We start from the raw sequence: 16,806 nt of genomic DNA, 5'->3' as shown, positions 1-16,806 counted from the left end.
TAGGGATCTTAGAAAGTAGAATTTTATGTTGAGTGAGGATTTCTAAGATTTCTTGCAATCTATCAATTGGATTGGAATGAAAATTATATATTTGAGTAGTAGAATTATTTTTCTACATATGTGAGAAATTTAAAATCAATTGAATAGTTCAATAAGGAGATATTGGTACTAGAAATTCAACATTCAGATTGGAAAAGGAGGCCGGCCAACATCCATGCAAATATTATGGTTGATCTTCTTTTTGGTGAATTTAATCTTCTTGTAAATTTTTTTACTTGTTGTCAATTTCATTTTTAAGAAGTGTAAAAAATTTGAGTTAAAATCAATAGTTCATTCATTAGTTATTGAGATTTAAATCTGCTATAGGAATTATCTGGGATTATTTAGGATTTAGTTATGATATGTTTAGGAATCGATTAGGGTTAGGTTAAGATTTGTTTAGGTTTTGTTTAGGATTTGGTTAGGATTCGGTTAGGATTTGACTAGGATTTGGTTAAGATTTTTTTAAGATTTTATTAGAATTGGGTTAGGATTTATTTAGGATTTATTTAGAATTTGACTATGGTTTGGTTAGGATTTGGTTAGGATTTGACTAAGATTTGATTAGAATTTGATTAAATTTTGACTAGGATTTAATTAAAGTTTTTATTTTAATATTTTATTAAAGTTTTATTTTAGTATGTTTTTGAATTTCTATATTATTTCTTTATGATTCTTTAAAGGGTCTCTAGGAATATTTTATATTTCTTACATAATTCCTTTGTAATTTTGATTGAATTTGATTGATGTTTGGTTATATTTACTAATCTTTAATTATAATTTGTTTAAGAATCTATTAGAGTTGTTAGGACTTGTTGTTGCAATTTTACTTTTATCTTCCACAGCCACATATTTGGTATATTCTCAAGCCAAACGCCACATAATACAACAATACTTGGCTTACCTTATGTGCATATTTTTGTAATGTTTTCGCATCACCTACCTGCAAGCTAATCATGGACTTTTTTTTCAAGCATTGGTGGCTTGAAAATTTGGCACATGTTACTATTGATAGAAAACTTGACCTATTTAGAAAAAAATTACAATAAATTAAAGAACATCATGAGCATCTTGTGCCACATTAGCAGTGGATGTTGTAAGAGCAATTTGTTATATTATTACAAGAACAAGTAATAAATGTCCAAGATCTGACAATCATATACACACAAGGATGGCCCAAAGGAGCATGTGGATGATGCCCCGATAATAGCACATAAAGAGAGCCATCAACTTTTGAACTTGACCTCTTAGTTCCTTTATTAAGTCTAATTTGTAGTCAATGACAGTTGAAAAATGCAATCTGATTAAAAAGATGGGAGGGAATGATGTATGCATGTAGTTGGCCCCTATCTTTATTTGTATGACATTTAATTGTAAGATTATAGATTTACAACTTACAAGAATATTCTATTTATATAAGTATTGTACATAAAATCTTAAAAACAATACCAAAATCCTAAATCCAAATTTTGTCATGGACAACCAAATTATCAAAGTTGATGCATATAGACTATTTGTGGTTCCTTACATGTAAATCCCTATTCTAGAAAAAAAAAATAGTTCATCCTATCAAAAAGTAAACAATTTACAAATTTGGCAAATCCTTTACACATGAAACATTTTACAAAAGAAAAGAAAAAAAGAAAAAAAGAAACAAACCAAAAACACTCTTAAATTGTCAAACCAATAACAATGGTGGGAATCTATCTCTAGAACTGTTTAATAGGGTGTCCAAGACATGAGAGAGAGAGAGAGAGAGAGAGAGAGAGAAATTTATTCACTGCTGCGTGAACACGTAGCACGTAAATAAAACTGACGCGCGGTGTGAATAGGGTTTCCAAACCGTGAAATTAGGGTTTCGTGGGTGGCGAATACCTGCCCGCATGCTGAGTTCTCTCTCGCATGGTCACGCGATGAGCGACGGCGCTGTCGCGCAACAACCATTATGGAGCTCTACTAATGCTCTCGATCTGACTGCTCTGCCCTCTTACTCATTCCGAGACATCCCGACGGCTGGATCAAGGAAACTATCCAGTACGGCGACAGAATTCAGCAGAGTTCAGAAGGAGATGGATCCCGGCTGATGATTCGTACGTGGGGGAGAGGTTTCCGGAGTGCATAATTTGTTTCCAAAGTTCGGCATGAGACTCAAGGAGTTCGTCCGGGTGCTGGGTACAATCTTACAAAAGCGATTAGACATTCTATGCGACGTTGCACGACTTTGACGGGAAATTTCTTCTTGACTTGGCGATGAAACCGTGATGCTGCTCCTCCTCCCCCCGAATGGCCCACCCCTAGTTTGGATCGAGCAGGTACCGATCGCTCTTGTTTCTGCAATAATTGTGTCAGTTATCTGTCAATAACTCGTTCGTTACGGATGAGTTTATAAATTCTCGATACCTTTGTCATTAGGGCTTTTAGAGTTCGGAGCATTCTAAATGAATCCGAGGAAATTATTGGGTACATCGAATTGTTGCGATGAGCGTTCAATCATCATAAAATTTATTACAAGCAACAGCTTCCTTGCATTATCCCATGGACAGTGTCGAATCTGCCTCTCTGGCACGATACGGCCGTCAACTACCTGGCCATTGGATCCCCACTCCTCTTTCCACCTCTCGTGATGGAAACATGTATTATGAAGAGAGCTGTGATCCTTTTGCAGACACAATTCCCTGGTCCTCGCCCACCCTTCTGGCTGCGGAATAATGGGCCGACCATGCGTACCCTTTGAAGACAGATGGCAATCTGACCGTCGCAGCAGCCTAGAGATTTACATTCTACGGCCACTGTGATTATACAAAGGTAATTAAATACCAATGTTCGGACAATCATTCTAGCCTGGGTCAGCAGGGGGGAGGACGGTGCCCGCCCAAACTCCGCTACTTTACAGCGCAGGGGCACACTGTAGGCTAGGCGGGCTATGTGGCAACACACCAATAACCATTTCGATAGATGGTACCCGCACTGTGCTTACAATATTCCGTCGCCTCATTATTGCCCAACGTTCAATAATCTCATTGAATCGGGTAGCTCGGAGCCCCAAACCTATCGACCCTGTCCTGCGCAGGGGGTGGCTCCCATGTGGTTTCCAATCCCCTCAAGCAACGATCACATTCTGAGCTCGATATTGTTGAGTCAGACTAATGAAGGAAAGCTTGGGATGCAAATGCGAGGGAGGTTGAAACTGAATCGTAACGGGGAGGATAAGACCCATGCTGAAGCCAAACCACAAGCAAAGACTGATCCATGTGCTTGTTTTGGATGACGCAGAGAGCGCACCTCGTGGTCCCTCCCTGTCCCTCTTCTAGGTTACAGGATGGTCATCCCCCCGGCTGCCAACCTGATATCCATTCTTGGGACACAAACCAAAGATGTCGAGACACCCTCACATACCCTATGCTTCCTGCACATAATGTCGAATGCTTTGGAAAGCGCCGTTGCGTCGAGGGCCGTGATCAACGCAACGATAGCAACGACCTGGTCGCCAGTACTAGCAAATCCGTCGGTGAGGTAGAACGAAAGCAAAACCGCATCGCCTAACGTCGAATTCAGCGAGCCCTAATTCTGTTGCGAGGCATTTGTTCTTGTGTTGTTGGCATAACTCTAAAACTCAAGTGGTAAAGTAAAAGATAAAGGAAGGGGCGAAAGTAAGGGCAATCCTTTGCTTTTCCACTCTGGCCATGCACCTTGCTCATTTGTTGCAGCTGATGTTTGGGTTTGGCTCTCTGTGCAATTTTAAAGCCAAATTTGGGTACAAGTTTTGAGCTATGAAAGTGGAATTGATTGACCCAAATCTTGTTTGATTTAATACAATATTTTAAGGTTCTTCTTCTGTCGTTGAGATCAACATGCAAGCATCAGTAATAATATTTGTACTTTCTAAGGAAGCAACATTCACAAAGCCTTGAAATGTTCAACAAAGTTCACCTCATCCTATTTTGGTTTTATTTTTTTGAACAAGGAATAGGGACTTGAGCCCATTATTTGATTCCCCAAGTCTTCTTCATCCAAATGGAGGATGAGATTGTTGCACATGAGGTGCAATTCTCAGCTTGGTTGGCCAGATACAAAGTGGATGTGTTATACAATTAGAGTGACATGGATTGATTTGTATATGTGGGTTCCATGTAGATGGTGGTTAAAGTGGACATAACACCATAACAATGGTTGAGTTAGATTCCAAAGATAAAATAATATTAATGTTATTAATAAGCAATAAATATTGAAAGAAGGGATGTGAAAGGACGTAATCAAATTATGTACATCATGTGATGAGTCTAATATTTTCATTTTCTTTTTCTTTTAGCATGAGTAATGCAAGTTATATGTACATACACACCAAGCTCTGATTTGAAGCATATAATATAACTGATGTGTGCAATAAATAAATAAAATCAAGATATATGATTTAGTATTTCATTAATATGAAATAATTTTAATGAATATTTTTGACTTGGGTATTAAACAACAGCCCAATGCTCCCACCTGGAAGTTTTATTGTCATTAGAATGCATGCCAATCAAATAATTGAAAGTGAAGAAAGGTTCTGCAAGTTTTCTTTTACATTATTTGGAATTTATATGAATGACTCTGGAAGCATATTAAACCATGACAAAATCTATGCAAAGCATTTTCATGAATCTGAACAATAAAGGAAGTGAATCATATATATATATATATATATATATATATATAACTGCCATAAAGGTAGTGAGTCATATATATATATATATATATATATATGTATACACGCATAATGTCATTAATTCAAAATTTTATGATTCCTTAACACAAGATAAATACAGATATCATTGCAGTAAAAGGTTAAACACTAACCAAAAAGAAACACTTGATGATTTTTTGAAAATTTATTTGTAAGTTCCTTGACGATGAAACCACTTGATTTAATAACTTAATCAACAAAACTATATATATATATATATATATATATATGAAACATGCATTTGTTTCTCTCCTTCACTATATATTCATATATTTATTGATGTTGCTTGCTAAAAACATATGAAATATTTTAAATTAAATGTGTTAGAATTAAAACATTAAGAATCTTAAAATTAAGTGTATTATGTATGATTTAAAAGAATTATAATTGGGAAAAATGAATTAGGAAACAGTACGTATTTTCTGTTCAGAAACTCATCTGTATATACCAATGATGTAAGGTAATGACTGTAAAGCTTAAATGAAGTCATGATTTTATACCAAATCAAAAACATTATATGCACTGATTTTCTTTTCTTTTCTTTTCTTTTCTGTTTTCTTTTTTCTTTTTTAAGCTTAATTTTAACACAGAAAAAACTAAATGATGTTACCCAACACCATATTATAAAAAAGTAAGTTATGTAGGCTTAATCAATGGAGTTTAAAAGTTTGCAAACACATGAGTAGCTTAGAGCAGATAAAAGATATTATTTACATCTTTATGTACAACAAAGTATATAGAATTTTGAATGTACACAACTGTAACAGAAGACTCTATGGACACATGAGTTTTTTCTTGATGATTTTTATTTATTTAATTTAAAAAAATTTAATAAGAAATTATTGACGAACCTATTAAATTGAATTCTCTCGACTTTTAAAAAGTATTATTGTTTATTAATGTTGTCTGAAAGATTTGGAAGTTCCTGTGTACTAAACAAATGTATTACTCAACATGTTCTTAAAAATTCTGTCGAGTTTTTATTTAACATCTAATAAAATTATAAATAAACAATAAGCAATAATATTTTAAGATATTATAGGTTTTGAACCAATCTTTATAGTAAGACAATTATCTTTATTATCATAAAATTTCTGAATTGTAATTTTTTTAGTTCATTCTAATATTTGGATAAGAATATCTTACACAGATTGCATGCATGACTATCTTTAAAACAATACAAAAATGTAACGAACAATCATACAAATGCATTTTATTAACACTATACAGAAATTAAAAAAAATAATAAAACATACATTCAAAAATACAAAGAAAATACTTCAAAAATATTACATACACACACATACACACACACACACACACACACATATATATATATATATATATATATATACTCGAAACAAATCTTAAGATACTAAAAATTAAACTAAATTTTAATAAAATTCAACTACATAAATTCCATGTCTTTGGTTTGCAGAAAATATATAAATATGTAAATGTATACATAAAAATACACACAGATATATATATATATATATATATATTCAAAATTGATGATGTTTTTCATATTTATTTTATAGTTCAGCTATATTTAGAAAAATTTCCTTAATCTTTCTTTGGTTTTGTTTTGTTTTGTTTTTTTTTAAAATTATTGCAATTTTATTCCCAAAATTATTCTGGAATATTGTGCTTGAACCAATTACTGTTTAGACTTCAATATATATATATATATACATAATATATATATACTTATTTGCATTTTATTTTTATTTTATTTTTTTTCCCCTTTCTTTCTTCTCTCAGAAGATGTTTGCAATCTCATTTTAAACATTGTGTTCAAGAACACACCATATTATTATTTTTTATAATTTATGAATCAGATAATTTTGCTCCAAAACATATTTCAAATATGTTTAATAATTCAAAATGTGAAAATCAATAGATTAACTACAAAAATATAAAATTAGTTTATAATGTCATAACATGAATAAAAAAATAAGAAATAAAAAACAAATATTTTAAAATAAATTTATTCTTTATACTTTAAATTTTTATTTTTTTATGTATCTTTTGATAATTTTAATATCAAATAAATTATTATTTATTCATATATTAGAAACTTATATAAATATTAGAAGTATATCATAGAAAAAAATGTGAAAAATATAGTTAAAATGAAATAAAAAAGTCTATAGATTAATTGGATATTTGTTCATGATTGCAAATTAGCAAATCTACTTGACTAAAATATTGAGTAGTTGTGGAAGAAATTATTTACATAAAATACAATAATACATAAACTAGCTTGAAGAAATTTATATGATAAGATTGCAAAAGATTCTTTTTTGAAGTCCATATATTTTCAATATATTTGTATTTTTCTATCTTTAAGGGACATATAAGAACTACAGTTTCTATATATGAGATAGATTATTATTATTATTATTATACATATGTATATATCTATATATTAAGAATACTTAATGCAAAAGTAGTGTTTTTTGATGGTTGCATGGATGGGTCTTTGTTTTCATCTAAAAAGTTCACTTTTCAAGAGTTCACAAGTTGTTTTACAAAGCTCATAGGTTGGTTTACCGGTCGTTTTATTAAGCTTTACATTGCAGAGTGCCTTCATGCACTCATTTGGCTGTTGTTTTTATCAAAAAAGTTTTAGTCCAATTTAGAAAATATAAAAATCTATTTTTACTTATATGGTTTGAGGTAATTAAATACCTGGTTTGTTTCCAATTGCACTTGCAGTGTGCATGCATGCATGCATTCTGCCTCAATCTACTCATTGCTAATATTCTAGTGAAATTCAATTTGTTAAAAGTGGCTTAGAAATGGTTCACTTCTTAGGAAGAATTGGAGTCAAAGTTTAATTTCAATTAATTACATTCTTTTTTTAAATTAGAAGTTGTGAAAACACAAATTGTATATTGTATTTGTGTACAAATTTCAAATTTTGAAGAAAAGAAGTTTTTGAACATGAGATTTTGGTTTTATAGTTTTATCAAATATCTTCATATTTTTATTTTTTTATATTTATAATTTTATAGTTTTATAAGAGATAGAATTTTATAAGAAATAAAATTATTTTATAGTTTTATATTTATAATTAAATTTTACATATTTTTTTATCTTTATAGTTACATTTATAGTTTTTATGGTTTTTATTTTGTTGTAGCAAGTCATTGTAAAAATATGTATAATTATGATCAATATAGATGTATATATATATATATATATATATATATTTAAAAAATTTGAAAGCATTGTGGTACTACATTTTGACTAATTATATTGTACGTGCTGATTTTTATTTTACATGTACTATATAATCTTGCTAAAATACTTGAGTAATAAGATTTTTTTGGAATTTTATGGAAGTACAATTTAAACACTTACAAGTTGATTCTAATTATTTGGTAGAACATGTGCTCTTGTGAATGAGTTAGCTTTAAGAATGAATAGAATGAATTAGAGAGCAATTGCTCAACAACACATAGGAAATGTAAGAGAGCACAAAGAGAAGTTGAAACAATTACAAATAATTATAAGAAAAGAGATCAAAGAAAATATCCATCAATACAATGCTGAATATGCATTTATGTCCTTAGATGCAAATATTGATTGATTTATGCTTTAAAGAAATGCTCCATACAATTTTGAAGTAAATAGAGAGTTTCTCCATCTTGTAGGAGCATTGTTGCTAGAAGAAGGTATCAATCCATCTTATGCACAATTCTATAACTACAATGCATTGTTTACACAAGCAAATAGAATAAAAATAATCATGATTTATTGAGCAAAATTATGTAAAAAATTGGAGAAATTTTGAAATAGAATAATCCATTTATTAGATTGTATAGATAGGTTTTCAAGGACATGAATCTTGAAGAAAAAAAATCTTCAATACACTCTTTTATTATTATAAAAGACTAGGAAATTACTCAAAGATGGTAATATATTAAAATAGAGTGGCTATTGTCAAAGATGAGAAGACTAGAAAGACTTGAAATAAGATTAAGGATTAAAAAGGCATTGATAAGAGTGAAGAAGGCTTCTCTCTTACTTCTATATATACTATCTACCTAAAAATTATATGTCAATATTCTATAGGACCTCCAACACATATTCACTTTGCTAAATATATGTTTTAACTTGCAAGGCAAGTTTTTTATATGTGTGCCACATAGTTAATTTGTTCCTTTAAGTTACCAATATGTGTGGTATGTGGTTAATATATTGACCAAATTTTTAACCTATCAATCAACTACAAATACATGTAAAATCAAAATTATATCTATAAATCTTATAAGAAGCTTCTTTAGAAGATATTATAAAATTAATTTATATTTATTTACTTCTACTTAATCATATAGTTAATTATTGGAATAAATACATATATTTGTGATACTATCCATCCTTCTAAAGATGATTTCTACAAAGAGTGGTCATCATCTTTCATGAAGCTTGTTATTCTTTATCTTGGTTTTGATGGATGTTATTGATAAAAAGCCTTAATCTCCTTTGTTGCATTTCCAAGATTCTTTGCTAGCTCCATGTATATTTATTAATATCATATTTGTGCTAATGAATAAGATATTCAAACCTATTTTGGTATCATCTTGAATCTAAGACTTCTTATTCCTCAAATTCTTGAATATTATACACTTCTATAAGAGGAGGTGGCATTTATCTTCTTTTTGAGATATTCACTATTTTATATGGCTCAAGAAGAGATATATGAAATATAAGATAGATTTTCATAAACTTTGGTAGATGTAATTGATAAACAATAGAATTAACTTTTTCAAAAATAAAATAAAAAAAGATCGAAGATTATCATATTCCAACTTGTCACAAGAACAAGTAGTCTTAATATTGCTACAAAGTAATAATATCTGGTCACCCATGTTGAATTGTGGTTGTTTCTTGCAATATGCATTTGTATTGATTTTTTTTGTTGTTCTTGAGCTTCTTTTGATTGTGTTTTTATTATTGCATGTAGCTTTAACAAATGATTTGTTAAATCTTCTATTGTAAGATTATCAATTTTTGAAAAGCCAAAAGTATTAAGCTGTAGATGGTAACTATAATTGATAAAAAAAAAGATGATTGTAGAATAGAAGAATATACCAAATTATTATATTCAAACTCTGCCAATGGTAAAATAATTGTCTAATTATCTTAATCATAGTTGATAGTACATCTCAAATATTGCTCTAGAATTTTATTCATGTATTTTTTTATCTATTAGTTTGTGGATAAAAAACCAAAGAGAGCTTTATATCTACCTTTGAAATTTTGAAAATTATTCTCTAAAATTTTGATACACATTGAGCCCTCCTATTTAATATAATATCCTTAGACAATCCATGATAGTAATAAATTTTATTAAAAAAAATGTAGCCATTTTTTTACATATGATAGATTTTGTATATGGTATCAAATATACCATCTTAATAAAATAATCTACTATCATAAATATAGAATCATACAAATTTGAGACTAGAAGATCCATAATAAAATCAATAGAAATAAATGACCATGATTATTTTAGAATAAATAATGATTGAAGAAGTCTATAAGAGTAATGAGAAGGAATTTTTGATCCTAAACATATGTTACATGATTATACAAAGTCTTTCATAGCCTTTTACATTTGTGGCTACCAAAAATCTTTGAATATTAGTTCCAAAGTCTTGTTGCATCCAAAATGTCCTATGATTGGAAAGTTGTGACATGCTTAAAAAACACGTAAATATATTTCTTCTTCTAAAACATATATGTGACCTTCAAAATAGAGTAGGCTTTTCTTAAATTCAAACTAGGAAGTATAATGAGATTTAGAAGAATTATTCTTGATATCATGAATAAGAAGATCAAAAGACATACTTAATTGAATTTGTTCAATAAATGTTGAATCAATAGTCAATATTGATTTCATTGTTTGAAGGTGAAAATACTTTGCCATCAAAAGAATCATTCTTTATAGCTCAAAAGATACATCTTTTTCTTTTGGTGTAAGATAAGAATATCTAAAAATAGTATCTAATAAATCTTCTTATTTTTTGGATCAATAAGTGATCTTGATAAAGACATACTCTATTGAACTTGGCAATATTTCAAAGCACATGCCAACATGAAGTACTTGAGATTCTTATAATTTATATACATAGTGATTGGATTTAAAGCACCTTCTAAATAATGATACTATTCTTGAAATAAATCTATAATTACATGAAGCTTTTTGTCACAAATCTCATAATTAATCTCAACTACTAAAAACTTCTTGAATTGAAAAGTTATTGGATGGAACTTATCATTTGCTCCCATTTATGACCAAACAACATCCATAGTAAAGTTTGATGCATCTGCTTCTATAAAAAATGCCTTAAAAAATTGACGCAATATAAGATTGATACAAAAATAAATGTTATCTTTAAGGCTTCAAAAATGCTTCAATTTCATTGCTCGACTCAATTTTATCTTTATATGTCAAATGTGTAAGAAGAGCCACAACTTGAAAAAAATTCTTGATAAAGATCAAATAATAAGTAGCAAATTTCAAAAAATATTGCATATTACTAATTATTTTTGAGATCTTCCAATCTATAATAGTTTGAACATTTTTAGGATCTATCATAAGATTTTTATTTGAAATAATATATCATAAGAAGTCAACTTGAGTGGTATAAAATACACACTTTTCCATCTTGACATATAGTCTTGCATCTTTTGTTTTTTGTAATACACAACAAATATGAATTTTATGCTCTTTTATATTTTTAGAATAAATTATAATATTATCTAAATAAAAAATAATAAAACCATGAAGAAACTTATAAAAGACATAATTCATTAGATGTTAAAAAATAGCTGATGTATTTATAAGACCAAATAACATGATATTATATTCAAAATATCCATATATGATTTAAAATACAATTTTCCATTCATCGCCTTCTTTAATGTATATTAAATTATATGCTCTTTGTAGATCTATTTTTGTATAGATTTTTTTAAATTTAGTTAATAAAAATATCTTGAAATCAAAAATAGAGAATACCTATTTTTGATAGTGATCTTATTGAGTCCTCAATAATCCATACATATCTACAAAGATCTATTTTTTTCTTCACAAATAAGATAGGAGTCTCAATTGGAGATTTAGAATGGCATATGAAGTTCTTAGCCAAATTTTCATCAATGTATTTTTTGAGTGCAGTCAACTTGTTCTATGATAGGTTAAAAATTGGTTCCTATGGTCGTTGAGCTCTTTCTTGAAGATCAATGGAACAATCATAAAGATGATGCTTTGAAAGAGTATTTATATAATTCTTTTCAAAAATGTCTTGATAATCTTGATATTGACTTGGAATGCTACTTGAAATCTTTTTTCCATCAATAATAACTAAAAATTAATCCTTTTTTTGTAGCATATATAAAATTTATATATCAAATCTATTTAAAGATTATATCTTTTTAGCCATGATAATTCTAAAATAATTAAATTAGAAATAGATCTAATTATATTAAATATTATTAAATTATTATAACCACTAATTATTATTTCTAAAAGAAAAATTTCATATATAATAGCTCCAAAAGACAACAAATAATCATCTATTAGTTCTACATGTACATATTTGGTTTTATTAATTAAGGATATATCTTATTTTTTGATAAAGTCTTTGTCTATAAAATAAGTTAAGACTCTTGAATCTTACAAGGCTAAAACTTTGTGATTTTTTTATCCTAAATAAACTCCTATTATAAAATAAGATGAAAGAATAAGATCTTTATTATAGGTTATAGAAGATTCTAGCTACACTTGTTATTCAAGACATCATCCTCTTTGGCAACCATGATCTTCATTTTGTGATTGTGTTGCTTCTTTGGATAATATTGAGCAGTGTGCTTCAATTTTATATAATATAGGTATAAACCTTCTTCAAAATGATGAGTCTTTCTTTACATAATAAGAAATTTAAAATGTACCATGTTAATTTGCATAGACTCTAGACTTAATAAATAAGATTTTAAAAACTTAGAAGATGTTGCTATAGTTTGACTTGCACTTCTTCAACCAAATCTTTGTTCTTGGCATCTTTCAAAGAATTGATTGTTGCATATGATGGCTTAAGTAATAAATTATTCCATTAAATCTATTCTTAGTATTATCAACAATAAATCTTTGATATTATCTTTTAATCTATATTAAAACTGATTGATAAGGAGTTTGTCATTTAAATCTATGTTGCAAACAAGATTTTAGAATTTAGTAGTATATGTAGTGGTTGAATGTCATCTTTGTTGTAGCAATATGAGCTTGATATGTGCTACCCTTTTTCAATTATTTTCTTGAAATATAGCCATAAATAATTTTAAGAACAAATTCAAATCATAGAATAGTCAAAAATCATTTTTCATCAAAGATACAAACTAAGAAAGTGCACTTTTCAATAGAACTATGTCTATGAATCTAACTTGAATAAATCTATTATGGTATTAGAAAAGATGTAATCTTAAATAAAACTTAACTTATTGTAAAAATCCTTGAAATTTTGATCTTATTCTATCAAACTTCTTAGATATATTAATCTTTGCCTTTCTTGTGTTTATAGAAGCGAGACTTCTTGGTTTTGGTTATAAGATTAATCTACTTTTTTCTTTTAATTATAAAACTTTTTGATGTAGATTCTAAACTTCTTCAATTTATGTAAGAATAGTACCTCCACACATGTTGACTTTGCTAGACAGATATCTTAACTTGCAAGGCAAGTTTTCTATATGTGCACTATATAGTTAAGTTGTTCTACAAGCTACTAATATGTGTCATGCATGATTAACTTATTGACCAAGTTTCAAAACTATCAATTAATTACAAATAAATATAAAATAAAAATCATATCTATAAAGATTTTAAAAAACTTCTCTAAAAGATATTATAAAAATTAATCTATATTTACTTACTTCTACTTAATCATATAAGTAATTATTAGAATAAATATATGTCTAGATAAATGTACATAAAATACTATTTTATATGTGATATCAAGCTAAAAAGTAGCATAATATATAAAAATAATATAAAATATTATTAGCATTTGATTTGTAATAAAATATGAAATATATATATATATATATATATATATATATATTAATTTAATTTATTTAAATTTATAGTCTAAGTTTTGTAATTCAAGAAAGAAGTTGTAAAGTTTATTGATAAGGAGTTTAGAAGGGCTTTCATATCAAAAGTATAATATTTTGCCTTTTAGGCCATTCCATGTAGATAGATAAAACAAGTTGTATAAGACTTAATTTCTATTGGACTTCAAGATGTTGTTTGAGACCATATTGGAATTTAAAGCCACTTTGGAGTGACCATTTGAAATTCAAAAGTTAGGATTTTTTAGCTTGTATTAAGGACTACAATTTTATGCAAATATTAAAGAGTTTGGAGTTTTTATAAAAGAAAAATGAATGCTTGAAGTTAAGATCTTGAAATTATGTTTTTTGTTGTTTTTTTTTTTTTTTTTTTAATATAAAGAGTTGTGTTAGGAGATTAAAAAGTGATATTTGAAAGCTAACTTAAAGAGCTATATTTTATCTAAAGAAATTAACAAATTTTGTTTTGGAACAAAAGAAAAAGAGATATTTGAAGTAAATGCTTTAAAATTGAATTTTTTTCATGGAGGTTTTGGTTTGGACCATATCTTGAGTTTTTGAGTGAATTTTGGGCTTAAAATTTTCAAAAGTAAAGATGACTATATTAAAAAGTTGTATATAAAATTTGAATATTGGATTTTTGAGTTATGGTGGATTTAATATATGAATGTTTGAAAATTGATATGTTTACCACTTATTAGAAGTTAGGCAATATTTGAAGTTTTGTAATGAATCTAAAATTGATATTTTTTGAAGAGATAGTTAAGAATATAAATTAACTTGTAGAGAATTTTGAGTCCAAATAAATAGCTAGATTAGAAGTTATTGGTGATACAGATTTGGAAAAAAATCCCACAAGAATAAAAATGGTTTTAGGTTATTTAATCACATCCTGGAAAATTTTGTGCATTTAAGACTTGTATATTTGATATAGTTGTCTTCATTAAGATAATTCATAAATAAGATATGTTTTTTTATAAACTTGCAACTTGTTTGAGCAATTATTGGCAACTATAGGCCTAATGCTTTATTGAAGCAAACTCTCTCTATTATGACATTATTTGGTGCTTCCATTAAGAAAGCCTTAAGGCACTAATTTTTCAATAATGGAAGATGGAAGATACAAAGTAAGGAGGCTCAAAGAATGAAGGTAATCAAAATCTTACAAAATAATTTTTAAGGGCCATACAAATGTTCATGAGCCAACAAGTTGTCAATGCAACTTAGCAAGGGGCCACTAAAGCATTGAGGAATGTTAATAGTAAGATAGAAAGGTTTACTGGGAAGAATGTTACTTGATTTTTGAGGGTCTATATATATGAATTAGGAATCTATTAAGTTCCAAAAAATAAAATAATTGAAACATTTGATTTAGTAATTATAGAAATTAAAATATATATATATATATATATATATATTTGGGAGAATCTATGTGAATACATGGACTAGATTTGAGGAGAGATTGAGAGATGAATACTTTGATGAAGATACTGAAAGGATGTCTAAAGGAGGTTTTCTAAAGGTGGATTAACAATGAAGCAAATATATGAAATCAAATGAGCTACCAAGGGAGTTTGAGAAGATATTTGGACAACTTCTATTATCTAAGAAGCACCTTCTAGGTATGAGAAAATTAGAGATATTTTTTTTAAAATTACAAATTAATTACTAGAAGATAGATTGTTTCTTCTTCTTTACAATGAAATAGTAGAAGGTGGTTATATCACTAATTAGAGAAGATTGGAAGAGGGGGTGAGCCTCATTGTTATTATCTTAAAAAACTATTTTGAAAGTATAATTGTTATATAAATGTTGAAGTGTATACATCTATTTGTGCTATCAATTATATCTACAAGTACATCTATAAGGACTATAATTACATCATAATGTAATTTGGAAACTAACAAGATGATGTTATATAGTAACATGACTATATAGTAAAAAATAAAAATATGGATGTTATTATAAAAGAGCCTAATAGAAAGATGTAGTAAAAAATAAGAATAAATAATAAAAAAGATAATAAAATATTAATTCTTAATTATTTTTTATAAAAAGAAAATTTATTTATTTTTTAGAAGCTTAAATGAGCCAAATCAAACTTAATGAGATAAAAAATTGCTATAGATATGTTTAAAAAAATATTAAAGCAAAATTACCTCAAATTATAAAACTTAATACTTAGAGAGGACTAGATGTCAATTTGGATTGAAATCAAATCTTCAGATATAAAACTATATACCTACAATAATTCTAAGGTTCTTTTGCAAATCAAAGAATAGAATCTGAAAATAGACTTGAAGAGAGATTTTTGAGTATTAATTTTATGTTATTTGGATTAATATTAATATTTAAAAAAAATTCAAAATTAATAATATACTCAATAGATTTGGATTTTAAGAAATAAAAAAAATATATAAATTTTAGGATTTTGTGAAATTTGTAGCATATTTATAGATGAAAATTTTATTTTTTTTAATTATACTTGTTATAAATGTGTGTAAAAAATTTGAGGTCAATCAAGTGATTAGTATAAAATGTATGAAGATTTTTGTAGGTTATAATCTTGGATAATTGATATTTAGAATCAATGAATAATTTTGTGAATCTGGCAATATTTGCTTGTTTGATTGAAGCAAAAAATTTCGAGAGAAATTTAGACTAGGATATCTACACATAATCCAAATTGTTGATCAATTCAACAATTCAATAAGGAGAAATTTATATTGAAAGATCAATGTTCAAGTTGAAGAAGGAGAGTAGCCAATAATTGAGAAGTTTGGAGGGCTTTTCTTACAATTAATTTGTGCAATCTTCTTCAAATATTTTATGCTTGTTTCTAATTTAGTTATTTTAAGGTATATAAAATTTAAATCAAAACCAATAGTTTATTTTTTAAT

The 16,806-nt window shown here is 27.6% G+C and overlaps 1 protein-coding gene across 1 annotated transcript; it reads left to right on the top strand.

Annotated features, from left to right (window-relative positions):
* The first annotated feature begins 1,940 nt into the window (after positions 1–1,940).
* On the top strand, positions 1,941–3,807 carry LOC141045006 (uncharacterized). Its single transcript, XM_073531757.2, has 2 exons — positions 1,941–2,351; positions 3,313–3,807. The coding sequence occupies exons 1-2, from the start codon at positions 2,301–2,303 to the stop codon at positions 3,580–3,582; spliced, it is 321 nt and encodes a 106-aa protein (XP_073387858.1). The 5' UTR covers positions 1,941–2,300; the 3' UTR covers positions 3,583–3,807.
* Positions 3,808–16,806: the final 12,999 nt, after the last annotated feature.

The sequence above is a fragment of the Physcomitrium patens genome, chromosome 26 (assembly GCF_059467195.1).
Source record: "Physcomitrium patens ecotype Gransden chromosome 26, ASM5946719v1, whole genome shotgun sequence".
Classification (NCBI taxonomy): domain Eukaryota; kingdom Viridiplantae; phylum Streptophyta; class Bryopsida; order Funariales; family Funariaceae; genus Physcomitrium; species Physcomitrium patens.
The sequence above is the reverse complement of the archived record's forward strand: the minus strand, read 5'-3'. Positions and strand labels throughout refer to the sequence as shown.

What these genes read in the sequence shown, in the direction of transcription:
- LOC141045006 (XM_073531757.2), top strand. Translation starts at nt 2,301, where the DNA reads ATGCTGCTCCTCCTCCCCCCGAATGGCCCACCCCTAGTTTGGATCGAG. An exon ending in CCCTAGTTTGGATCGAGCAG is followed by an intron (nt 2,352 to 3,312) that starts GTACCGATCGCT and finishes TGGATGACGCAG; the next exon opens with AGAGCGCACCTCGTGGTCCC.